A 26,697-nucleotide genomic window follows, 5' to 3' on the forward strand; every position below is an offset into this window, starting at 1 on the left:
TCTTTTATGTATACATATTTATTTATAATTTTACAGTGGCTTTAGTACTGTTTTACAATAAAGTTTTTGGAAAGAAAAACAAACAACCAAAAAGCTTCAGAACAAGGCTTTAACTAGAACTGCAGAACTCGTTATTGACAGTTTTCCTTATGAAATTCTAGTTTCCTAAAGAGTATCAGTCCAAAAAGCCAATGAAGCATGACTGCTGTCCATTAAAAAAAAACAAAAAAAACCAAAAAATAAACCAAACAAACCCAAAACAAACTTTCTAGTCATCCTGAAACCAAAGTCCAGCATCAGACAAAACAGCCACTGCATTGAGAGGAATATGTTCCTATTGCACAAGCATTGAGAATGAGATATGACAATCAAAGCCTAATTCCATAGGCAGAAGAGGCCACATGTATCTATAGTTAGACTTCAAAGCACATCTTTCTTCTGAAATTATAGAACAGACTAGAACTAATGTTAAGGCCATAAAACCAGAACACTGTAACAAGTGATAGGGCTTGATGCTACTTTTGGTGACATTTGGTAAACAGAAGGTGGGAAAGAGGACACCAAACCAAAAACTGATTCTGAGGGGAGTTAAACTTGAAGGCATTCAAAAGAAAATCTCAAAGAACTACATTTTGGAGGGGATTTATTTTGAGTCATTGGATAAAACTGGATTTCATAACTAATCACTTAATGAGCCTATTACATTCTTTAGTAGCCCGTGTTCTATAACATATTAAATAATATATTTTCTGGAATTTACATTTAATTTGTATGAAAACAGTTAATTATTTCTGCTTGTTATTCCCTCTTTAAAATATATGAAGATTTGTATAATCTTTATAAATTATCTTAACAACCAGGTAAGGCTTCAATATACTGAGTTTACTGCACACAGGTATCTCTAATTTGCTCTTAATTAGGCATCTTAAACTGCTAAAACCACCTGGGGAACCACGTTGTGATTTAAAGAAAGGGATAGTTAGGTATTGCTGTCTGCTCTAATTGTGTTCATTTGATTAGTGTATAAAACACCTGAAAGCAATGGCTCCAAAGAAGCAGTAGCTACCATGGAAGTTTAAACATTTTACTTCAGGAAAATCTGGGAATCTGATGAAGCCAAAAATGCACATTAGTCATTTTTATAAAGTTTAGCTTGCTACCAGTTAAGAAAATATAGGTATCAAAAACAGACAAATACAGTGCTAACCATCTGTTACATTTTCTTTTAAAAAATTAGCACCAATTTAAAGCATCTGAATTCATAGAAAATGTGACACACTTGGGTTTTCAAAAAAAAGGTTTTCCCCATTAGAAGACAAGACAACAGCACATGCTCAGGGGTATAAGGAGCTCTGTGATCAGCAACAAACACAACCTCTGCTTCAGACAACCAGCAGCAAACACTCTGTGCAGCTGACTCCTTCCTCCCCTGCTTTTGTTATCCTAAGGAGCCTGTGGAGTGCTGAGCTACTGCCCACCAGGGAAAGAAACACAGGATTTGCTCCAGCACATCCCACAAACACCAGGAGTTTGGTGTTTGGAGCACTGCAGAGCAGGGACAGCATCTCCCTGTGAGCATCTGCTGCAGGGGAGTCCCACAGAGCTGTCCTGGCCTCACCACAGCACAAACACCTTCATGATGCATAGCCAAGTGTTAAGAAAAGTTTTTTTTTGTTTAAAAAAAGAATCCCAGTGCTCACAGAGAGCTGCCCTTGCTCCAGGAACAGACATCACTGTGTCTTTAATAGATGGCCAGGACATTGCCAATCAAGTCACCCACTCAGAAGGTATTTCTCAAATGATCTCTTACCATGTGTTAAATTTCAGCCCCCAAAAGGTTTCTGATTTCTAATCTCTGAAAACAGGTTTAAAGAAACATGCTGATCAAATCCGTCAGAATAGCAAAGGCTACAACCAAAATTTAAATACAGTAAACACGTTATGTCATTCCTTTTCACACCATGTATGGTTGTATTTAGAAGAATCCTAAAGTGCATCAAACCCAGCAATTAATAAAGTTGATTTCTTTTGTGCAAAACTGCAAGCACCTTTTAAAAAAATAAGCAGCAGCATCACTGAATAAACTTATATATTTAAATGTATTTTCACTATTTTGTTATGAATTCTTGGACCGAAATGATTTGCCATGTTTTCAATAAGAAATTGCAGAAGAGTGCATTTTATTAGTTTAATTTTATACCGGACTTGTTATACACATTTGAAATAGTGGACCCAGGAAATTTATATCCACAAAGCAACACTGTGGGATTGAAATCCAACAACTGAAATTTTAGCTGCAAAAACAATCATTTTATAAAACACAAACAGAAAAAAAACATTATCTCTCCAATTTCCTCCAAATCTAACATGAGAAAAGATGGTTTACTTAAAACATTATTTTAGCCCCAGACATTATTTTAGCATGCAGAGTGGGCAAAAACCAAAACTGATTTGACAGCTTGTGTAAGAAGCTTTTAGAACATCATTCATGTAAAAACAATCTAAAATATGTAAAATAATGAACCAGAATACAATTTTTCATATTTCAACACATTAAAAAAATAATTCAAGACACTCTGGAAAAGCGAAGAAAACACTAGATTTATTATAGAACTCAAGTCCAAATTCTGCATCAGGATGCAGGTGTCCCTGGATCAAAACCAGTTTTGAGCAGGAATGACACAACACACATCCCAGGAAAGAATCTGGTTCCCAGAATATGACCTCCCTAGGTTTAGCATCAAGCCCTGCTAGAATCCATGCCACACGTAGAACATGCAGACAAATGCAGTTCAGCACTCACCCCAAACACTCTGCAAGGCTGAACCCACACTCCCCAGGGACCACAAAGGTCTGTGTGCACCTGGAGCTGTGACCTCCCAGCTCATTCCCAGCTGGAGGGTGCCCTTATGACAACACAAGGCTCACCCACCCCGTCCTTGGAGACTCCATACGTCAGCTGTGTTTGGAATAGCCAAACCCTACTTCATTCATAAAATTCTAATTTTAAGGAAAGCAATTTAGCATTTAAGGTCCTTCCTTTAAGAAAGAAAAATTAAACATATGGAATAACTTTTTTTTTCTTTTAATTAATTTGGAGTAAACACATATGATATGCTCTGTTAGGATGTAAAAAAAGACAAAACCTCTTTCAAGAGCCCTCTGGTTCCTAACAGCTTTTGAAACTCTCCAACCAACTAGTTAATTTCTAGTCAAGGTTGAGTTTTTCATTATTTTGACAAGGAAATGCAAGCCCTTGTTGGAAACACTACAAAACTGCAAAGGCTGTTTGCAAACTGTAGTTTCCAGTCCTAAGACTAGTTTAGTTTGTATGATCCATGCAGACAAAGCAATAATTTTGACATTCGTTTCTTGTCTTTTTCCATAAAGACCTAGACTTGTCATATCACAGTATTTCCTCAGAGTACACTTACAGGCTGCATACCCAGATTGCAAAATGCCAAGCTTCTCTTTATAAAGGCTTTTTCGAGGAAAAATTATATGAGCACAGATGAAATTAACTGTTTAAAACATACTCCATTTCTGCAATGCCATTCAGCTACTCAGTGTTCAGATGTTTCAAGTTTCTGGTAAAGTCTCTATTGACAGCCAAAGACCCCTTTCTTTTTCAGGTGAGCAGTTAAGATTACAGATTGTACCTATGTTGACCACTATTTATTTTAGTCATAGTTCATAAATTGTCTATGTATGCTGCAGTAGTGTCAAGGCTATACAACGTCTCTCAAAGTAACATTCACGTTTACAAAACTGAGCTGTTTTCTTGATATATATGTATACACACAAATATTCTTAATCTTTAAATACATATAAATATTTATAAATGCCAAAGTGCAAAAACATGGTCAATTGCATCACTTTACATACATAATTTTAGTATTAGGAATAACAGTGATTATATTGCACACCAAACTCTCTTAATTTTTAAACCTCTGTCAAGTTACATTGGATTTTGTTTTCCATCAGTGAGGAGGTTCTCGTGGCATTGACAACCAGGTCACAAACCTGGCACTGAACTTCCCCTGCAGTCAGGAGCAGTGCCATGGGGGGGAGAAGCTGCATGCAGTGCATGGAGGGCCCAACATGAGCACACGGGGATGGCCTGGGAACTGCAGCATGCACCTGGCTGGGGTTGGTGGGTACTGTCTGCATATGTGCATCTGCACTATGGTTTTCAATTAAACTGGACTCAAAATCTACAATATTCACATGCATTTCATGCATGCTCTGAAGGCATTCTGTAATTAAGCTTCAATGTATGCCATAGCAAAAAGATATCAAAAAAATTAGGTATAAGACAGCTTTTCCTACAAGATTTACAAACAAACTCATTTAATCTCAAGGTTGGGGTTTCTTTTCTTGTCCCAAGAGTTTATGTTCAAGCTAACAGTATGTACTAGGAGAAGGACAGATACCAGTTCATGAAGACAGGACAGTTTTGTTAAAAATATTAAAAGACAATTTGAATCACAGAATAATTTATGTTGGAATAGACCTGGAAGTCATCCGGTCCAACCCTCTGTTGTGCTGAGCAGCCCAAGTTCAACAGGAAAAAATCAGTTCTGTGAGTATTCAAATCACATAGGGAGAAAGAAATAAATCTTTAAGTCTTCTAAAGTAGAAACTGTTAACATGAACATAGCACAGTGCAACTTCAGCCAGAAAATTTAAAAGTCTTGAAAAATGAAATTCAGCAGATGACTTCCATAATCAATCACTAATTGGTCACTGTGAATAGGTGTTTTCAGCTATTTTAACTTACACATGGACTAAAAAAAGCAAAAGAACAGCAAAGTGTACTTTTCAGCTGTATGGTAAATAGGTATTTTTAACTGTTTCCAGTGACAAGAATGCAGTAAAAATATTTCACATATACCGTCAGTATCCAAAGATAAAAGTAAGCTATCCATAGGTTGAAAACCAAACAGTAAGAAAAAACACAAGCCCCAAATATCTTGCAATTCAATTTAAGATATTTAAAAAATCAGACATGCCAGAATACAATTCTGAAATTAACATTAACTGCTTTGTTAATTTTTTAAAATCTTCTGGGACACTAAAATCTTTATATTTTTACTACAGCAAATTAAGCTATTAAAAAGGGGCAAAATTTTAATATAAAAGTAATGTTTGCATAAGGAGAAAGTGCTGCCTTTCAAGTCCTAAGGCCTGGAACAATGGACAATTGTGTTTTACATGAGAAGTATGTCAGTAATGCAGTGGCTCTCTAGGCCAGTGTATTTTACAGGTTCTATTTATATATTCAAGACAAGAGTATCTGATTAACAGCTAAATATAGTGCCTTTAAGAAAGTGGTGTTTTACCTCATCTTGTACATATCTATTACTCTTACAGTTCCATAGGTCAGTCTCACACATGCACACATGAGATCCTGTAGCAAATTTCACACCTGTGCACTCCAAAGTGAACGTGCACCAAGTCACCAGCATGTGTTACAAAGCAATTTAAGCCCTACCCTACTGCAAATGCATTTTCTAATTCAACAGATTGTGCAATGTAACAGGCAATTTTGTATTATCTGATTCTAAAAACTGTATTGAGAAATCTGTATGGGAACAGCAAATAACCTCCTCATCTTGTCTGACATTGCATTTAGAAAATTTGTATTAAACATTGTCTTTCTTCTCACCATAAATAGACTTTCCTAAGGTGAGAATAGAGCTAAGCTCTGTTACCTAAATGCTTAATTTACAAGTGACTCAGAACTACTGTACTGTAATTTCTTTACTTACTCACTAGATAGAATGGACCCATTAAAAAAAATGGAAAATATTTATGCAGCTTTTTGAGGCTGCAAGTATCTCCAAGTCATCTCTCATTTTATCTGAGCTTGCAGTGAATGAAGAGCATCACAGACAAAACTTCTGTTTATCTCTGTTAAAGATGAGTATCACAAGCTAGAAAATACAGAACATTTTAGCACAGTCTCCTTCTAAACAGGCACTGCTTCACAGAAAAGTCACTCATCCTTCCTCAAGATTTATTTAAGCCATTGTATCTTCTGTCCACATTTAAAAGACTGGAAAAGACACTCAGGTGAAATACAAAGTAATGGCTTTATGCTTTAAACTTCATGTTTGTCTCTTCTACAAGAAGAGAGAATTATTGAAAAGCGAAGATAGAATGGGTTTGAGTAAAAGAAAAAAAAAGTGCTATGTGGAAGAAAAACTGCCCTTTAAACATAGTACTGAGAGCATTCCACATGTGAGCTCACACTTACACACAACACTCTGGTTATTAAATAAATCAAACTGCCACAGTCACACAGTAAAACAAACCTCATAGGGACTATACATTCAAAAAACCTACTGATGAGCAATACTGTACTAAATGTAAACAACCACTGTGTCACAGAAGCCTGCCAGCTGGGACTGGAGATTGATGAAGCCACTTAAGAGGAGTTATTGGCTAAAAGTCTATTATAACTGCTCACCTGAAATAGGCTAAAACAAAGAAAAGCCTCTAATAGTGTCTAAATTTAATTTTTTTTTGTTCTTTAGACATTGATTTGTTTCCATTCTACAACATTAAGCAGGCAATTTCATAACAACTGAGTAAAAATAACAACAGGCATTACTTTAGCAGAACATGCAGAACATGGAGTTTTTCTACTTGGTTTCATTAACTTACAAGCAATTCAGGCCCAATGGAAAGTAGAGTTCTTTTCCAAAGTCAAGTCTGCAATCACAGCTGATCATCGACATCCTTCGAGGGGTCCTGTCAAGGCATCCAGGCTGCTGTCTGTGTCTGAGGCCAATGTTTGCTCTGTTGACATGGATGAAATGTCATTGATAGATGATGACTGGGAAGGACTGGTGTTGCTATTCACTGCTGCATCTGTGCTAAGAAAACCAAACATAATAAAATCTGAGGCAAGACAATATTACAGTCACAAATAATCACTCTTCTGGGCTGTGAGCAGCACTTTCCCCACAGAAATCCTTAGAAAAATCAAGGAATTAATAAAAAAGGAGAAAAGCAAGCACTAAGGGCCCTAGCACTCAAAAGCCAAGGTGACCTTTAAAGAGATTTTTATTTTTTTCCCTCTCTGTGGAGGAAAGGAAAAAAAGACTAACAATGCACAGTGTGAATAATGACTTGAGTGTCATGAAATCAAACAGATATAGTTAATAAAAGACAGTACAATATTCTGATTACTGAGCTGTGAGAACAGCAGCAAACACAAGGATTCAATCATGGGCACTAACACTTAGCACTGTTAAGTACCCTAAGGGAGCCCTAAAGCTGTTTAGCCCTGAGGAGAGAGGTTGATGCTGAGCACTCAGCACAGGTACCTGAGCTCCAGGTGAGCTCACTGGTGCTGATAATTTCATTTGATGACTGAGCCCATTAGGGACAAAGCAGCTCAGGGTGTGCAACATGCAAGACCAAGTTCAGAACAATTAAAAAGCAGAGTACATGGATCTCCAAAGACAGATCAGTCTCAAGAGTCCCAAACAACAAAAGCTTTGCCTACCTGGATGACTGAGCAGATTTCTTCATTCACAGCACTACGTGTGACAGTTACAGAACTACTGAAACAATGACTAACCTGAGGGCTGATCTTTTACCACACCATTCTTGCTCCTTTCTTCCCAATCCATAACTTCTTTGTATATTAATTCTTACAAGAGAACAGTGGGACAAAAGAAAAATGAGACAGAAAAGCACTGTAAGATCACAGGGGATTTGTAAGTAATTCACATTTGTATCAAGGTACAAGGAAATGGTTAAGGATCAGTCTGGAAGTAGAACTGTAGAGGTATTTATTTGCCATCTTGTCTACAGCAATGATAAGAGAATTACACACATTTTCTCAAGCATCACAGAAAGACATAAGGACTGTACCAAAATCAACATATCATATAAATAGCATAGCTGTCCACTTAAAAAAAACAAATACCTCACCTCAAAATTTTATGTATACCTACAATGCACTAATATTAACTTTAAAAAAATAAAAATCAAATTTGGATTCAAAATCGGATTTTATGTAAACCTCTCTGGAAATTTTACTTTTGATAACAAAATTATACACAAATTTTTATTCTTGAAGAACCATCTCCATGGGTGCATTGAGGAAAGTCTGGATAGTTTGAAGAAGATCAAACAATTAAAATATTTTATGAAAACCCTCATTTACTAGTCAAGGACAACTAAGGATACAGTCACCTGAACAACACCCAGAAAAATCCAGAGCTGTAACTTAAATCACAGAAGCTTGTGTGTGTACCCATAGTCTTAATGTAACTTAGATAACAATATCTAAGTAGATTCAGGACTCTTCAATTCTGAGTAACAATGTTTACAAATGCATTCAATTACATTTAGTGGATCCATTTTACTTTTCCACCTTGCAGTAATCAAAGATGATTTGAAGCCTACCTACCTGTGCAGGCATGCCCTAAGGACAACATACATATAGATCAGCCAGAATCAATATCTCAAGTTTATAATGCTGTTTTACAAAACCAAGCAGCTTTCAAAGTAGTCATAAAAGATGCCTATTACCCTTGGTCTTGTGATGGCAGATGTTAAAATTTTTACTGCCTCACCATTCAATGGTTTTGACTAAAACTGTAAGGTGAAATTGATTTTAATACCACAGTGCTGTTTATTCTTTTGTTTAAGTCAACAGTTTAATCTATTTGGTCAATAAATAAGCAATGAGATTAGAGGAAAAAAAAACTACACCAAAGGACTCTCCTGCTATTTAAGCTTTCTAGAACAAATGAACTAGTAAATATTGTCAAGAGATATGGCTTAAACAATGCATACTGAGAAGAGGCATGTTTCTTTTTCAGAGAACTCTCTATCAAGGAAAAAGCTCTATAGGTTACAGGCACTTAAGAACAAAAAGGGAAGGAAAAAAGTAAACTGCAGCATTTTGTTGAACAGACTTCATGTATATATGAGCATTCACCCACCTAGGTATGTATTCACTGCACACACATTTCCATCACTGATTTTCTTTCCTGTTGCCACAGGCAGTACTGCTTATGTGGAACAGTCTGTTACACAACCCAGCACACACTGCAGCCACTCACTAATAACACAAGATACTACAATAAATGTAATTTGTCATGCTCACTCCTTACCTTTCCATTCTTCAATTGCATGTTCTCTTTCTTCCAGTTGTGCATCATAGATTTGAGGTGGAGGCTACAAAGAAAAGAAAAGTCTATAATGCCTACTACATCAGGTTAATTCACCCAATCTTAACTAAATCTAAAAATGACAACTTTTTTAGCATTTTTTACCTTCATTGTTGGCAGTTTATTCCCTATACTTCAAAGACACATCCATTTTACAACTCCAGAATCTGCTTTTAAGACCTGCCTCACACTGAAAGGTTGTTTAAAAGCATCAACCAAAATGAAATTCACTGTAAGGCTTTACAGGGCCTTAGAGCAAGACCCTGTTTTAAAAGCCCAGGATTGCCACCAAATAGACACCTCTTTCTGTAAATAAAACGAAATATTAACAACCACTTTCAGAATTATATCAGCTCCCCACCAGCAGCTGTCCTTCAGGTGATTCTGCCCCAATGCTCATCTGAAGGTTTCCTGTGTGACTCCTGCTAGCCAGTGAATTCAAAGCATGCTCTTGACTAAAATTAAGACTACTTTTAGAGTTATAGAATTGGAATCTTAAAAATTTATTTTAATTGCAAACTTACAGCTTCTGCTTCAGCTGGATCATACCAGACAGTAATATAAGGATGACGTAAGGCTTCATCTACAGAAATTCTCTTGTCTGGGTCTACTACAAGCATTTTTGACAATAAATCTCTAGCTTGGCTGGCTAGAAAGTAAAGGTGAAAAGAAGACATGTAAAAGAGCTGTAGAGTTTAATGTCTGACACAGGAAATAAATACTGGAAACACAGGGCATGCACTGCAAATTTTCACTTCTGTTCCACAGAATATAATAACATGGATTGTTGTTTGTGGTTTTTTTTTTTTTTTTCTCAGTAATTATCTAAAGTATAACTCACATGAGCTGTATGCACTTAGAACAAGATGATCAACAATAATCTCAATAAAAAGTATTACTTTTGGAGAACACTAAATGACAAACATTATTCAATGGATTAAAATTAAGAGAATTAAATAGAATCCTGAGACAGAGAAGGAATATTTAGTAACTACTACTAAGATTTGAGAACTTATCATAAATGAAAGAAACAGAAGGTATGCAGCTTTTAATGTTGACATCTACTGCAATAAATATTTTTATTAGGCTTTAAATTAAGTGTGCTGCACACATTTTGAATTAACTTCATAGGAAAAAAAGAGAGAAAAAACTCGCCTTACTTTTTAACTTGTCCCGATCAGATTCTGATGGAAATATCCAGTCTGGGAAGAGCTCTTCAAACTTAATACCAGGATATTTTGGCCTGTTTTCTACATAATTCCTCACTGTAGGCTGCAGTTTCTTCATGAAGTCTGCTGATGGTGTTCCTAGTTGTTCAATAACTTTATTCCATTGATCAATATCTGCACCATATCTTTAGGAAAATCAGCTGAAGAATTTGAAGCCTGCATTCTAAAAAAATACCACTTAAAAATCTGAGAAGTTAACAGGAACTTGAACAGAGGACACAAAGATGAACTTGACTGTAGCATCAGCAGTACTCTCAGCTGCCATGCAAAAAGCTACAAAATCTGAGCCTTATTTTTGTGTCAGTGTGTTCTGAAGGACAGGCTGGAAGTGCTGCATAATGCATTATGCTTAAGTATCTTTTTCTAATTATAATATTTTTCTAGAATCCAAAAGAAGCTTTTTTTTGGCACTTATATCCATAGAAAAACTATTCTAAGGTCAGAAAAGAAAGGCTGCTGTGGAATCTTCTGAAGTTCAATGTAACATCATGAACACTGAAAATTCTTGAAAGTAGAGAAAAATACACAAAAAAACCCTAAAGCACAAATGCATCCCACCTGAAGTAAGGAGCTTTTTTCTTGTCTCCTAAGGAAATCAAACTTTGAGTTGGAGCATTTTGCAGGGGTGTAGTTGGATGGTTGGGGGCTTTTTTTGGTTGGTGTTTGGGTGGGGTTAATTTCTTTTTCAACTTCAGAAAAGGTCCAGAGGAGTTCTGAACAGGAAATCCATATTCCAGAAGGTTCTATAGCAGGTTCTTTTGTTTAAGTGTATTAACCATCATACTCACAGATAACTCTGTTCTTATAATTCAAAATTTATATGTTTTGTAAGAATAGTATTTACAAGTCACAAACTGAAATTTGGCCTCACGTTTCCTCAGGACTGTCCCTTCTCCCCCTCTCAAGTGAAGGCATTTTCCCCAGCCAGGGTGGCACTTGTTACAGAGATACCAGAGCCTGCTCTAAACCAGCCCAGCTAGGGAAACAAAGCTCATTTATCACACTCAGGAGACACTGCATTAATATTCCTAACATTTAAGTCAACTCAGATCTACACTTGCTAGTTTTTCCTGATAAAAAGAATGTGCAATTCCAGCAGAGGCTATCCATTGACCTTGCAAAAAAATTCGTAGTTGAATTCACCATTTAGCACTTCAACCTATCCTTTCTCATAGACAGACTATGCAACTAAACAACAAATATGCTGTACTTTGAATTAAGATGTATTTTAAAAACACTGAGGTGCTTCTATTTCAGTTACTGTGCCAAGAATACAATTATGAATATATGAACAGTCACTGCTCCATGCTAAGACTTTAGATTTCTGATACAAAGATTGAAAATTTTATTTATTTATTAAAAGCATTCCAATGGAAAAGCTATACTAAAATCGAAATTCAGAACTGATATTGTTAACTGTCATGCTAGAACAAAGCACAGACAAAGAGAAAATTAACATACAACAGGAAATTTTGTTCCTAGCTGCGAAACTGATTTGTGTGAGAGCTCCACCAGTCTAGATTCAAGAAGATGCTTTTCCTTTAAGAAACAGCAGCTTGGTTTATCAGAAAATCAAAGTCCAGTTTACTGAGGCCTCAGAAGACTGCAGGGAAGGGCAGAAAACTTAATGACCCATCCCACTTTAGAGGTAAAAACAGGCATAAAACAGTATCTCAGTTTCAAAGTGCTTTACAGATGGTGAAAGTAAAAAAAAATTCTCAATATAGGACAGATTTAAAATAAGCCTCTTATCAGAAACCCAAGTGGGATTTCAGTATAAAGCAGGGAGAGTAAGCTCTGTGACTGACCTGGCAGCCTTCACACAAAGCCACTCTCCCCATTCTAGAGGCTTCAGGGTCAGAAGGAACCAGGCATTTAATCCATGCCAAGTCGATTTGCCTTTTGGGACTCTGCAAGAAGAGAAGCTGAAAACAAGAATCCTTCCTACAACCATAAAAAAGCATGACTTTTCCCAAGAAAGCACAAATATCCCTCATGCTTTTTGCATTGGTCAGGCCATCCATTTTCTTCTCCATATGGGCAGAAAGAACACCAAAAACACATGGCTGCTGCCAGGCTTTTCCACTATGTCACCTTAGGTGCCCGTATTCCCTGGTTTTTCTCCAGTTCTCATTTCCAACAGCAGCTGGCAGTAACTCAGGCTTCCCCAGCACAGTCAGGAGCAGGTTCTGTGCATCCATCACCCTGGCAACACAGAGCATCTCATTCCACCCAGAGCACTGCTGCAAGTATCCCAGAAATTCCCATCCACCATCTGGGAAAATATAAATTACTGAATCTAGGAGCAGATTTTCCTGAATATAGTCAAGGACAAGCATTGGGCAATATGCTGAACTTGGCTCCCTTCTCTAAATGCCTGAATACTAAGACATCTTAAAATTTAAATTTAAAAAAGTAACCAAACAAAAGAAACCCCAAACACAATCAACAAAAGGAACACTTCATGGCCATGCACAGCAGCACTGCCCATAAACCACCCTGCCAGACAATCCTGAAGCTGAAGGTGACAACCTGACCCACCCAGTGATCACCCAGGAAAGGCCACATCAACACCAACAATTGTCAGTATCTCACATTAAAGACAACTGAAACTCTTACAAGAAGCAAAAATCCCTGTAAGCAAAGCTATGCACTTCTCTATCAGGAGAGGAGACTCCTTGAAACATAGACTGGTAGAGCTTCAGTGGCCCTCAGAGAATCACAAATGATAACTTGTATATTCAAAAAGCATGAACAAAATTTCCTTCATTTATTCATGAATAAATCAAAATAGCTCATGCTGACAACATGCAGGTGAAAGACACATAACATCCATGAAGAATTGTGTTAGGTTGGTCTGAAGGCTTCAAAAGTTAAAATAATAAATATAGAAAGGAAGAAAGGTAGAAAAAAAAGATACTTATTTAACTTTTAATCATTTTACTACTAAATAATGTATGATCAACTGTTGAAGATTAGTGTCATGAAATTTAGTACTAAAACTGGAAATCCTTCTCTATAAGATACACAAGTATCTGTAAACAGGCACCTGATGTTTTAGTGTGGTTGCTCCTTACTGATGAGCAAAAATATTTTATTGGCTTCAAAACCTTGGAGCACAATTATGAAGACAGGCTGCCCAGAGAAGCTGGGGCTGCCCCATCCCTGGAAGGGTTCAAGGCCACGCTGGATGGGGTTTGAAGAACCTGGGATAGTGGAATGTGTAGGGAGGGTTGGAACAAGATGGTTTTTAAGGCTCTTTCCAACCCAAATCGTTCTGAGATTATAGTTCTATGAAATCTTGGTGAAAAATATTGGAAGGAGAAATGGAAGAGCAACTGTCTTATAGAAGAAGTCAGTCCAAAATAAAATTTTCATAAAATGGGAAAAAAAGGAACCTCCATAAAGTTTTTCTTTTTATGTTAAATAATAATAAAAAAAATCTCATGCAGTGTGTGCTTGCCATCAGGTCACCTTTGCCCAGCAAGCCCTAATAAATAAGAAAAAATCCGATTAAAACTCAAAAAAATTGTGCAATAAAAAAAAATTAGTCTAATGTTCAAACAAATAATAAGCAAAATCCATGCATAGTTAAGAAGTAACTTTGTAGGCTTTTGCTTAAAACACTTATGTACAAAGAACAAGATTAAAAAAGAAGTTATTTTCTATTTTTCAAACCTAGAAGTATCTGTCTTTTAAACTACAAAAGCTGAAGCTCATAACACATTGGATTCAACCACTATAAAATACATGAAATATAGTCTACTAAGAAAATAAAATGGAAAGCTCAACAACTTGGTTAATGACACTAATTTCAAAGAGTACAGTGGATCTAGTAAAACATTATTAAAAATGTTATTTGTGCTTTTATACATATCTAAATAATTGTGTTTCTGTTGGAAGTGGAATGGGACTCAGGGATGACTAGGGAAGGATACGATCAGTGCCTTGGAATATCACACAACCTTTCACCAATTCTCCCATGATGCACCCAACTGACCAGATATCAACTGAAAATAAAAATGAAATGATCAAATTATGGAGTGTCATGAACAAATGTGAGGAAAACAAACAAAACCATCTGCATCTACAGTAAAACACAACAATGTGGAAAACCAAACTGATATGAATTTTCAATCATATCAACAACAACTGACTGTTCCTGAATTTTGTATTTTGTAAAACATAGTCAGTGTTTACATTGTGAAACCACCATGAAGAAGGATACAGTCTCTTCCTGGGAACAGGACTTTATGGAGGACCATTTCTGCCATAATGCACCCAACAGACCAGATATCCACTATCATATGTTAGGTGCAACAAGGACAAAAGATTAAAGAGATGTTTTTTTAAATACCACAATTATTTATTTGAAAGCTCGCACTGTATTCCTACAGTCCTGCAGATAATTTAATTTTGTCCCAACCAGAACAATCTTTGCTGAAGCTCTGATCCACATCAGCACTTGCTGTACAACAAGCCTGCCATCTGCACTGAATAAAGTGTTTTTATCATTATCAAGGGCCCAGCAAGATGCCACAAATCCCTTCTTTTACACACCCAAAATTACAGATTCTCAAAACCATGGCATCCACAAATCTTCGTGATAAAGAGCAAACAAGTCCTGTGCTAGTAAAAATCAGCAAGTAAAACCCCCAATAATGCAAGGACAATTCCTTGCCAGCAAGTTTGTTGCCTCAATGTTCAATATATTACAGCTGTGTTGGTTTTTAATAATGTAACACCCACCCTCTTTGAGCACCAAACAGACTTAAGAGAATATCAGGCATGGTTTACGGTCAGGATCTGCAATGTATTTTAATAATCAGAGAGGCAAAAGGGGACACACTGCAAAAAGAAGGTGTTTCAGAATAAAATTACGTTGATTAAAGGGTTTATTATTCATATATTGATTTTTTGGTTTGGATTTTTTTAATACCAGCCACCATCAGTGTCTCAACAGTTTTTCTGAGAATAAAAAACATAGCAAAAAGATAATGGTGAATATATGACAATATATAACTATAGCAGGGGAGAGGGAGTAGTTAATGTTAAATGAAGAAAAGCATACAGAAAACTATCATATTTTCAACAAAAAAATTACACTATAATAATTTTCATTTCCAATACCATGATTAGAATACTTTAACAACAAACTTGACAGGGGGAAAGCAACCCTCCCTCCTCTTTTTAAAGCAGTTATGTTCCAAGAGAGAGATACTTTAGGCAGAAGATTTAAAGCATTACTCCAGCAGCTTACCATTCTCTTTGTATCCCATTCCAAGGATAACCTCTGGTGCTCTGTAGTACCGTGTTACTACATATGGAGTCATCATGAAGTTAGTACATGCTGTTCTTGCCAGCCCAAAATCAAGGATTTTTAGTGTGCAATCTGATTTTACTACTATGTTGCTGGGTTTCAAATCCTAACAAGAAATTACTTCAGTTAAGGAAGGATTAACATACAGAATAATACCCACACACACCCCTCCACAATCAGGATAAGACAAAAATTCACTTTACTAACAAGTGCATTTTCCTGCCCTGGTGTATATGCTTATTTATACAACCCCCTCCCTTCCTCCATATTTCATAAAAACTGTATATATTTCATAAAGAGTATTGTTAATGATCTACTACTACCTACTCTGTGGATTATACCAGCTGAGTGGAGATGCTTGATCCCACATAGCATTTGGTAAAGAAGATAAGACATTCTTTCATGATCCAACTCCATATGAATAACCTGGCACAAATTTGCATCCATCAGCTCCATAACCAAATATCTAAAGCACAAAAAAGAAAGTATTAAGAAAACTCAAGTCTTATTTTTCATAGGTTTAAGTTTAGCATATGAGATATTTAAGAAAAATCACCTTTGCTAATCTAAGTGTCAAAAAAACAATGATAAAAAAAACTCATGCATGATCACAATTACAAAGAAAAATTATCTATATCTATTAAAAATTCAAGTGTTGAATATTCAATCACAAAATATTAAAAATCCACTAGTTTTATCAACAGCAATACAGAGAATAATTCTATCCTTATGCATCATGAAAAACTGAGTGAATTGATGTAGAGATTGCAGATATTGCAACATAAATGCTCTTTCACTGTATTTTACTCTAAAAAATAAGAAAATTAGGATAACCACAGTGAAAACTAAGAATCATAAAACAATTTTTATTTGTCATCTACTTACCCTCTTCAAACACAAACACTCCCTCATTTACCCAAGCAGCCCATTCACAAACCTCCACAGCCCATTCACTGGAACCCAGAGATATCCCACCAGCCAAATGGCCCTGAATCCTTTCTAAACCAATAGATAATGCTTGAATAAAAAAGAAACATACTCAGTTCTGAATTGAGGCCAAAATACTATTGTGCTGATGTGACTGGTACAGTAAAAAATTGCTCTCATGTTATCCAAACCAAGTTACTATCCTGAGGTGATCCATGGAGCTGAAGGACCATGCACATAAACCAGATGCATGTGCAAGCAAAGTATGGCAGACTGATGAACAAAAGGTAAATATCCCTTTTTCACTGCCCACTTCAGCTTTTAGCTACTCTTGATTTTCAAAGCATGAAGCCTGTAGGATACTGGAAATCCATCTCTAGTGCTTACGTCAGTATTTGTCAGAGAAAATGAAAAAAAAAAATCTAGTACTTACACATCCTGAAATTCTTCTAGTGACTTCTGTGGTGTAAATACATTTAATAAACTAATAATCTACAAAATAAAAACCAAAACATTAGAAGAAACTTCTGCTTTAATTCATAGAAAACCCCTAACACTGCAGAAGTTACTATGCAAAATAAAGTGCACACTGTTACTATATACACAATCTGAACATTACTTGGCTGCACTTAATTCACATATGCTGAAAAACTGCCAATTCAGAAATAGTTCCAAACTGCAGCATGTGTGCCAAGGGAACAAGACAGGACAAAATCACTTTCTTTTTTTTAAGTTATATGTCACCTTCTAGCTCCCTCCCCAGTGTCTGAAATGTATCCCATTTTCCCCCACAAATAACAATCTCTTATTTTAAATCACATGTTGTACAAGGAATTTTAACCAAGGTTGTCCAACACCACGTGCACAGAGGTGCCCCACGCCATCCCATTAAACTTAGATTATGATGTACTATTTCCAGAACTGCTAAAATTGTTCTACTGCCATCTTTAACAACCACCTTGCTTTTATTCTGCTACACTTGGGCCTCACCGAAAGCTTACTTAAAAAACAAACCTGAAAGGCTAATTGACTGCAGGAAGTTTGAGATTTGACTGCAGAACTCCAGTGACCAGCAATGTTTCTAGTTCATGTTAGTACCAGCACACAGCAGTCTGATATTCTTGTATTTGAATAATGAAGTATTGACATCATGGCTCACTTTAGAGAGTTTAAAGATTTCAAAATTCACAAGTATTGTCCATAGCATTTAAATTTTGTAGGCAGTGCTGTACCCCTGAAAACCTCAGCAGTTAAACACTGTATTTAATAAAATCTTGGCTAAACTCAGAAGATTTAAATGCAAAGTTACAATGGTCAAACCCACAAACCACCCCAGTGTCAAACAGGTTTTGCTGCACATGGCTTAAAAAAGGCAAATGCAACACAACAAGGCCTGGTCTCTAACAGACACTGATGGCAGCAGGAACCTCCTCCCCTCGGTACTTCAGACCCCAAGCAGCTCACCCAAAAACTGAGCCATACATTGTGGAGAACTGCATTGCCCACAGCAAATCTTTCCAGCCCATCACTATTTCCATTCCTATGGTTACTAACAGCAAGTGAGAGAGCAAACCCTGAGCTTTTTTGATAAGGCAGAGTAAGGAGAGAACACAAAGCCTGACTCACATTTTTGTGATTGACGCACTTTAGAAGAACGAGCTCTCTGTAGGCCCTTTTGGCGTGGGTTTGGTTCTGAAAAGGACGACTCAGCTTCTTCACAGCAACATTGATTCCAAGCACTGTATCAAATGCAGCACTAGAAGTGTTCAAAGACAAACAAGTTAAAGTTTGTTTGAGGGAGAGGAGGGGGCAAAAGAGAGGCAGAGTAAGGAAGGAAAGAAATCAAGATTTAAGACAAAGTATACACACTAGCTTGTTGGTACTACACCTGATTTTAATTCAGAAAAGAAACATCCTTTAAAAACTACACAATCTTTAATAAATACAAGTAAGTCAAACAGAAGCACTGACATTCATCAAAGTCTTCCTGCTCTCCTTTTTGTCTTCAGACTTGAAACTGCTGACTCGAGACTCAAAACCAAAATTGCAAGATCTAAAAATATTTTAGGCTTGTTTAAAAATCAAGAAGCATTGCAGCTGCCTAATCTGTATATTTGGAGTATTTTTTGGACACTTTTGCTGACTGACAATCATTTAGTCAGAATTTCTCTTAGCTAAAGAAGAGTCACAACCATGTCTCCATGATGTGATCATGGGATCAATATTCTCCTGTACATGGATAGTTTGCAATGATAAAAAAATATAGTGCCTAGCAGAAAATTGCATTCTTTATCTGCTGGATGGAAAAAAATGCATTGAATTGAGAAATAAGGAAAACTCAGACTGAAGGGAGGAATACAAGAGTTTAAAAGTGACCATGACCATTAAATTTACCCTGTTTTTCACTTGTGTTTCTTCCTTCCCTCTGCAGTTTGAGGTCAAAGTTACACTTTAATAGCTGAAAGAATCTAAAGCTAAAGTATCTGTATAAACAAGACAAGACTAAAGTGGGAATAGCCTTCATTAGTAACACAGACTATTTGGCAAAATATATGTGAATTCCTAGCACGTGATACTCAGGAGTTCCAGTCTTTAAACAGTTTTAAATAAGGATTCCCACATTACCCTATTTCCATTTAATGTTACTTTCATAGGGTAGGAAAGAATTCTCATTCACATTTTTTCCAAGCACATTTAAGCTCTTTGTGAGCTCCTTTCCTATGTTATCAAGTTATATGTGACACCAGACTTAAAAGGGCCATCACACTACAGTACTCTAACAAAAAGTACAGCTTCCCTGTGAGTACAATACTCAAATTATATCAAGTTTCCTAGCATGAAGTCACTGTTTTCCCTCCTGGAAAAAAGCAACACCACCACAAAGCAGGGCTCACCCAGGAGATGTGTTTTCTTAGGACATGCCTCCCAGTTTGAACAACCATGCCACTTACACTGAAGACTTGCTACCAATTATTTCAGCTTACTTCTGTGTAGTGCACAAGTCATTACTGAATGTTACAGTAAGTCTCCGATTTAAACCCTTTATGCCTGTGCAAAAGGAAACTCAAGAGTGGGAGAAAAACAACTGGCCAAACAGTTGGAGAGATTGTTTTCCTCCCAAACATGAAAGCACTGATATTTCAGTATTCACCCAAAAGATGTTACATGTAAATTAAATTTTATATGTTAATGCCTTTAATGTTTAATGACTTCCATATGTTAATGGCTACACCTGTGAATTAGTATCAAATCAGTCACCATCAGGGTCTACATGAATTAGCTGTAAATCACAGGGCAGCAGCAGACAGAGGAATAATTTTAGGGGAAGTGTCCCTCTGTGATCTGATAAATCAGATGTATGACAAGCCTCAGTCTTAGCACATATGAAGAACTCCACCTAAATCTCTTATTTTGGAGATTGACTAGAAAATTTAGGAAACCAAGGACAAAAAGGAAAAAAAAAGATGTCAGGAAGTTAAAGACAAAAGTTATTTTGATTCAGTCCAAAATAGATTACCAGACTTCAGACATACTAATACTTAGGAACAAAGTGCAGTAAGTTAAGTATGTGTACTTTGTATATAAAATACAAAAGGTATATCCAGTTTCTCTCCTGGCCCGTGTTCTGTGTGAGCTAGAAATATCCTCAACATAAAAACTGAGTTACTTTTTCATTTTCCTAGAGCTCTCATTTACCATTTTCCCTAAGTATATACATTTTTAAAATTACTTATTTTCCAACATTTTAGTATCACAGTTAAAATTACATGGAGCAATACCAATGGAGTATCCCACTAACATCATGAGAAAAAAAGCATAAATTTAGACCACTTAGCTAAAGTGACACAGGTTGTATTAAGAATTCCTCATAAAATAAATTAATTTCAGACAGAAAACTACAGAAAAACTTTCCCTATTTTTTATATTAAACATGGGATGATAAGAAAGCCATCACATCTATGTGTTACCCTAATGTCGTGACAAGTTTTTCAGCCAAACATAGCAGGATAGCACTCATCTTACACTGAGTTTTCTACAAAAAATTGGGAAGTAAAATTTATCTTTCCCTTGCATAAAGATTTTAGGAGATACTAAGATGTTGCACCTTGTTCAATTTGAGCTATTTGACATGAAGATGAAAATTCATGTAATGTTTCACTCTGCTGTTCCATAAATCAAGTAGTTTAAAACAAGTCAATAAATCAACTAATTTCTTCTTCCTCCCAACACGATGACCTTAACACTACCTGCATTTCATTCTAAAGCAGAGATCCAGTCCAAGTAATTTGGCTTAAAAATGCTCTACTTCTAGTGAAAGGAGAAACACTTCGAAGCACCCAAATTCCTGCATACCATCTCAACCAAGCATAGCTCTGATAACACCAACACCTAGAAAATGTCAGTACTATACTAAATCTTTCCCAAATCCTAATGACCAAGATCTAGGACCCCCTCATCACTCAACCCACTGAAGAAGAATGAAATACGGTGTTCTCATTTTGACTGTTTGTCACCAATCAGCAGGGAAAAGAGGGGTAGATAAAAATTTTTAAAATAAATGCATGGTCTCACAGAAATGCACTTTTTCCCTACTTATATAACTTATTATTATTATGAAAAGGCCAAGAAGACATGGGCAGGTGTTGTTAAGGAGCTGTTCACAGTACATGAGTCATCACACTTATTCTGCAGATTTTATAGATGAAGACAAACTGCAGCCTGGAATTCAGAGCATGAACAGCCCACCATGTGTTGTGATGAAGTCAGTATCACAGAGTCCCTGAGTACATCTGTTTGCTCCCCTGTTTATGGAATGAAAACCCACATCAATAAACATTTCTGCTGTTACCAAGTAAGTTTTGCCCAACAAAATATGGGCTGGCACTAAATTGTGCAGAATGGATTGCTGCAGTCTAAAAAACATTTGAAAGTGTTTACCTTTAGCTGGCCCAGAGGTGTGGTGCCATACAAGAGACTAAGGTTCAGGATCAGCCTAAAGACTCCCACGTCCTGGGCCAGTGGAGGCTGGACACAAAGCTGGGGTGACACACCAAGGGAGAGCAGGCCAGCCCAGCCCCTCACACAGCATCCCTTTCTGGTTAATCCATGGAGTGACAATGACACTGATTTGCCTCATCCTGCCAGTTAATGGCAAGGCACTGCATTGATGGCTCCTAGAAATGGACAGGAGTGATTGGGAATAAAAGAGGGGGAAGAAAGGGGGCCATGATGAAGAAACGAGTAAAACCCAGAATCTCTCATCACTGTCATACCTTACACTGCAGTATCACAACTACAAGGGCAATGGGAGAACTAGAAACAGAAATAAAGTGATTAATGAGAAAGGAAGAAATCTGTTGACCATTCTAATTTATGCAGTTATTCAAATATTAATTTTCCCTAAAAACACAACAAATAAAATAGCTTTGCACATGAACTATAGGAAGCAATTGGTTTAGAATTTATTTAGTCCATAACCCTGTAACAAGAGAATTTGTTATCAGTGTTTTATGTTCTGGTACCTCTATCAGAAATACATGCAAACTTTGCTTTATATTTATAGTTTTTAATATTTAAATAAAGTATTTATTACTTACCAAACAATGCCCTGTGCCCCTGATCCTATGGGCTTCAATTGCTGGTAACGTTTTAGTACAGTGAATGTTGAATCTGCAACTTGAACACTGTAAAATTGACTATCACATTTACTGTCAGTCATGGTGTAGTGTCATGTAGTTTTCTCTCTCAGGGACCTGGCAAAGTTTTCAAGATCTTAAAGAAAAAGAAAGAAAACAAATGTTCAAGATCTCACTAACTTCATGCAGACAAAATGGGAAATATTATACATATTTTAATACACATGAATTTTTCAACAGCACACCATTAAACATTCATTCATAAACAAACATTTTCAGTTTTGTGCATTACCACTGCTAATGAAATATACTTGCAGGCAGACAGCAATTACAGCTTTCACAGCTTAAAGTGATTGTGTGTTCCTACTCTAATCCCTCAAACAAAAAGCATCTAAGTAAACAACTCTAAAAACAAAACCAGCCAAATACAACTCTCTCCTCCTTGAAGGCAACTCCATAACTTAGAACTACTGCTCTGTGCTAGGACTATACTAATTTCTACATTACAGGAAAAAAAAAATCAAAAAGTATGTTATTCAAACACTGAGAACACAGATAAAAGTGACAACCGACATCCATGGAGTCCATGGACAGAGGGAAATGGGGTTTTAATAAAAGACTTTATTAAAATAGCAAAACAAGTTTAAAACAAAACTGCCCCCCAAATCCCTGTGCCTGCTGCAATTTCTCCAACATCCCTGCCAGCCTTGTTCAGTAAGAAATTTCAAGGAGGGCTCTGCCAGGCAACCCTTCCCTGATCCAGACCTATGGCAACACATTCTCCTTCCCAAATTATACACACCACAACACTCTGCACTATCAGTCAGTGTCCTTGTTGTACTACAGAATAAGACTTTGTAGTCCTTGTAGTACTACAGAATAAGACTTTTGTGATACAGTTTAGAAGAGACTTTCCTGCCACAATAGCGTAAGTTAAATTCATCTGTCAAGAATGAATAAGAGGTAAGTAATTACATCAGAGAGTACAGTAATGGACTCAACCTCTTTAGCTCTGAAGTGCTACAGTAACAAGAGCACAGACCAACAGTTTTCCTGGGTGTCCATCCCTCTTCCAAACCTTACAAGTAAATTACCTCAGTAATTACTGAAGAGCTCTCTAACAAATTCTCCCCTTCATAATTTCACATTCACTATGACAGATAGTGCCATTAGAGCCCAGAGTGATTTGCACAGGCAAATCACTTGAAACTTGTTCCTTAAAACAGGAAATGCAAGCAGCCCCTTCCCCCGGAACAGCTGTGCTCTGTGCTGTCTGCTTTGGTTACTGGATGAACAGCTCGTCTCTCTCTTCACTGGCCCCACCGAGTATCTGTGAGCCAATGCAAAACAGAAAAGCCTCGAGGGCAACCCAGACACCCACCCTAGAAGGGTACAAAGCCATACAAGTAACTTTTAGTTCCTTCAAGAATTAGGATTTCTGTCTTCCTCAGTGCATGTAGGAGGGAGCAGCATCTTTTCCATGTTTTAAGTCAGCTGATGAACTCAAGGAATCTGTAGTAAAATAGGAGGAAAACCTCCAAGCCCTAATAAAGACTGAGTTTAAACCAAACTGTAATAGTTTTTAAGAGATTCTCAAGAAATGTCTAGAGTCCTTTTTACCTTCTAGTTTCTCAAAAGCTCTGCAGCATTTTAAGAGGCAGACATTCAACTGGGTCATCTCCGGCAGTAATTTAGACAGTCAGATTACCTGACATTTCCTCTTAGAAGCTTTAGGAAAAAAGCAGAGGAGAAAGGATCAGCAAAAGAAAAAATGTGGGCTACCAACTTTCTGCCCTGTCACAGGGAGAAGAAGGAAGAAAACAGTATCTCCTACACAATAATATTAGAGGCAGTCAGATGCAGCTCCACAGCCATCTAGCACTAACATGAGACCACAGGATGCCTCAAGGGCAGCTCCCAGACTTTCCTGGTACATCACACCCTTCCTTCCCACCCTTTTCATTACTCCAAAGCTATGCACTCTGAGGTACCAAGTGTTTTGATGAATAGTTCCTGAGCACCTATGGTATTTTCACTGAATCTTCAATATTGTAAGACAGGTACAGCTGGAAGGTCAAGATCCTCCTCTGCAAGGACTTAGAGACAAAACCAAAAAAGTACAGATACCAAGTTACAGGATATCAACTTCTTAGCTACACAAGAACAATGCTGTACCTCTTCAGGAATGAATGAAAAAATTTTCTGTAACAGGGACAAAGAAATATGGGAAAACAAAATTATCCTGATCCTGAAAAACTCCTCCCTTTAAGAATCACTGTCTGCACAAAGCCACCTTTCAAAAATCACTTGGAGATGAGCATAAGTTCTTTAGAAAAGCCCTAAAGAGAGAAATGGGATATCAGAACACACAAGTTTTATGTATTTGAACACATTTACAATTCTCTTCGCAAAGCAGCTCTCCTTGAGTCTTGACTTTCACTCAGGCTTCAAGTTGGCTGGAATGCATCAGGACATATATTACTTCAGATGTACACACTACTGTAAAATTAGCTGCCATGCGATTGTAGCTGTTCACAGGACTTCAGACAATCCATTCTGGGGGCACGACCCCCAAACAAAAATAGATTTCCTGTTGTGCAAATAAGAAGTTTATCTGTCAAATAAGTTTCTTAGTATTTACCTGTTATTCTCCTTCTAGAAAAATAACCAACACACCAAACCTGCCAGTAGTAAGCTTATACACAATTCCAGTGAGAAATCTTTAGAAGCTGGAAGCAACTGCATTACAGAATGCATCCTGCATTAAACAGATACTTCCCTAAAATGTATTTATTTAAATGGCAACTTATTATTAACCAGATTTGTACTCTGGATATCTTCAAGTCAAAAGTTTATGAAACAGACTGGGCACACATTCCCAGGGTTGTTTTGGTTACAGAAATGTTATACGGAAAACAAAACACAAGAACAACATGAAGCTTGCCTGGATTTTTAAGCCTTAAGCTAAAATTCTACTGCTGACAATATTAGCAATGAATAGATATACACACACACGTGTATTTATGAAAACATATGGAAATTCTGTGCAGAAAATCTCCCCCCATTCTCTTACTGACCTTTGCTAAAGCATTTCTAATTCAGGTGTGCCCTTTTAAGTTTTATCACCCAATAGCATCAAGGTTTGTTTTTTTTTAATCTTTACAGCAGTATATATCAAAAGGAAGTAGTCCAACTACAAAATCACACTGAGCTACACCTCATTCCTCTACTGACAACCTTTAGAACCAAAGTGTAACAAAGCACTAGCTGGGTTACCCCCAAGCATTACAGCAGTTCAGAGGTAGTTTGCAACTGGAAACTCTTGGAAAGTAGACCTTTTTCTTTAAGGAACCCACATTACTACTGACCAAACGAAGATTTCACCACTACCTGTTACAGTGAATAGCATTCAGCTATTACACACAGACGCACTGAAAGGGTCTCAGAACTCTGCCAGGGCAAGCTGGTGTAAAGAGAGAAAAAGTTTAAACATGCATGTGCTGCAAGCAATTTCGCCTTTCATGTAAGAAGCGAGCAAGAAGATTCTTCCCGCATCTTTCCTATAACTTCTGCTAAGAAATCGCTACGGCTGCAGAGAGCCGGGCTGGCCGCGGGACCCGCAGCGCTCGGTCCTGCTGCGCTCCGGGACGGGGCTCCGGGGCCGCCGAGCCGGGCCGGCCGCACACGGGCACGGCACGGGGGACAGGGCAGCAGGACGGGCAGAGGCGGCCCTGCGGCTCGGGGAAGGCGGGGGTCGGCCGCAGGAGGAAGGGCCCGGCCCTGCCGCTGCCCCGCGTCCCTGCAGCGCGCCCGGGCCCGGGCAGCGGCCCGCGGGGCGCCCCGGCTCTGCCCGCGCCTCGGGACACACCGAGCGCCCCGTCCGGCCCAGGGCTCGTCCCGCCCCGGCTCCGGCCCCGCCGCCCCAGCACGCCCCTCGCGGCCGCCCCCTCACCTGGGTCGGACGCGGCGGGACCGGCCCCGGCCGCCGCCTCCGGCTGCCCCAGCCACAATGGCCTCCCGGTGCTCCGCACGGCGCCGCCCCTGACTGACAGCCGCTCCGGCCAATCGCAGCTCCCGCCGGATCAGCTCAGCCAATCGGGCTTGGGGGCGGGACTGTCTGGCCGCTATATAAGGGAGGGCGCCGAAGGGCCGCAGTGACGGGGCAGTTCGGCTCCCGCCCCCGGTGGGGTGTCATTGCGTGACGTCATCGGTTTTCCATTGTCATGATGTCATCGCATGACGTCATGGCGCCACGGGAGTTATGTCACTGCCTGACGTCAGCCTGTCACGATAGTCGTGATGTCACCTCACAGCAGTACCATGTCGCGGCGGGCTGTGGCGCCCGTCCTGCTGCCTGCTCCTCACAGCTCCCGCAGGCCGGCAGAAGCCGC

General features: G+C 38.0%; 1 protein-coding gene across 6 annotated transcripts; it reads right to left on the minus strand.

Annotated features, from left to right (window-relative positions):
• MAPK9 (mitogen-activated protein kinase 9) lies at positions 1–26,394 on the minus strand. Of its 6 annotated transcripts, XM_072935444.1 has the most exons (13): positions 26,259–26,310; positions 25,697–25,769; positions 22,268–22,442; positions 18,297–18,426; positions 17,104–17,162; positions 16,071–16,209; positions 15,684–15,849; positions 14,652–14,723; positions 10,355–10,537; positions 9,719–9,843; positions 9,138–9,201; positions 7,592–7,663; positions 6,517–6,876 (listed from the first exon to the last, which is right to left on the minus strand). In XM_072935444.1, exons 3-13 carry the CDS (start codon positions 22,387–22,389, stop codon positions 6,734–6,736), a joined length of 1,275 nt encoding a protein of 424 aa, XP_072791545.1. In that variant the 5' UTR covers positions 22,390–22,442; positions 25,697–25,769; positions 26,259–26,310; the 3' UTR covers positions 6,517–6,733. The 6 variants fall into 6 exon arrangements, with proteins under 6 accessions (XP_002199409.1, XP_002199405.1, XP_012429934.1 ...); XM_002199373.6 differs by lacking the exons at positions 14,652–14,723; positions 25,697–25,769 and adding an exon at positions 14,362–14,433 and having other exon boundaries at positions 1–6,876; positions 26,259–26,394; XM_002199369.7 differs by lacking the exon at positions 25,697–25,769 and having other exon boundaries at positions 1–6,876; positions 26,259–26,394.
• Positions 26,395–26,697: the final 303 nt, after the last annotated feature.

Source organism: Taeniopygia guttata, chromosome 13 (genome assembly GCF_048771995.1).
Source record: "Taeniopygia guttata chromosome 13, bTaeGut7.mat, whole genome shotgun sequence".
Taxonomy (NCBI): Eukaryota; Metazoa; Chordata; class Aves; order Passeriformes; family Estrildidae; genus Taeniopygia; species Taeniopygia guttata.

Bases quoted from the DNA above. Each gene is read 5' to 3' on its own strand.
- MAPK9 (XM_002199373.6), bottom strand. From the start codon at position 22,389: ATGACTGACAGTAAATGTGATAGTCAATTTTACAGTGTTCAAGTTGCA. The intron at 18,427-22,267 runs GTAAGTAATAAA...GAACACTTCTAG, and splicing joins GGGGCACAGGGCATTGTTTG to TGCTGCATTTGATACAGTGC. The intron at 17,163-18,296 runs GTGAGTCAGGCT...TTTATTTTGTAG, and splicing joins AGTGCGTCAATCACAAAAAT to ATTATTAGTTTATTAAATGT.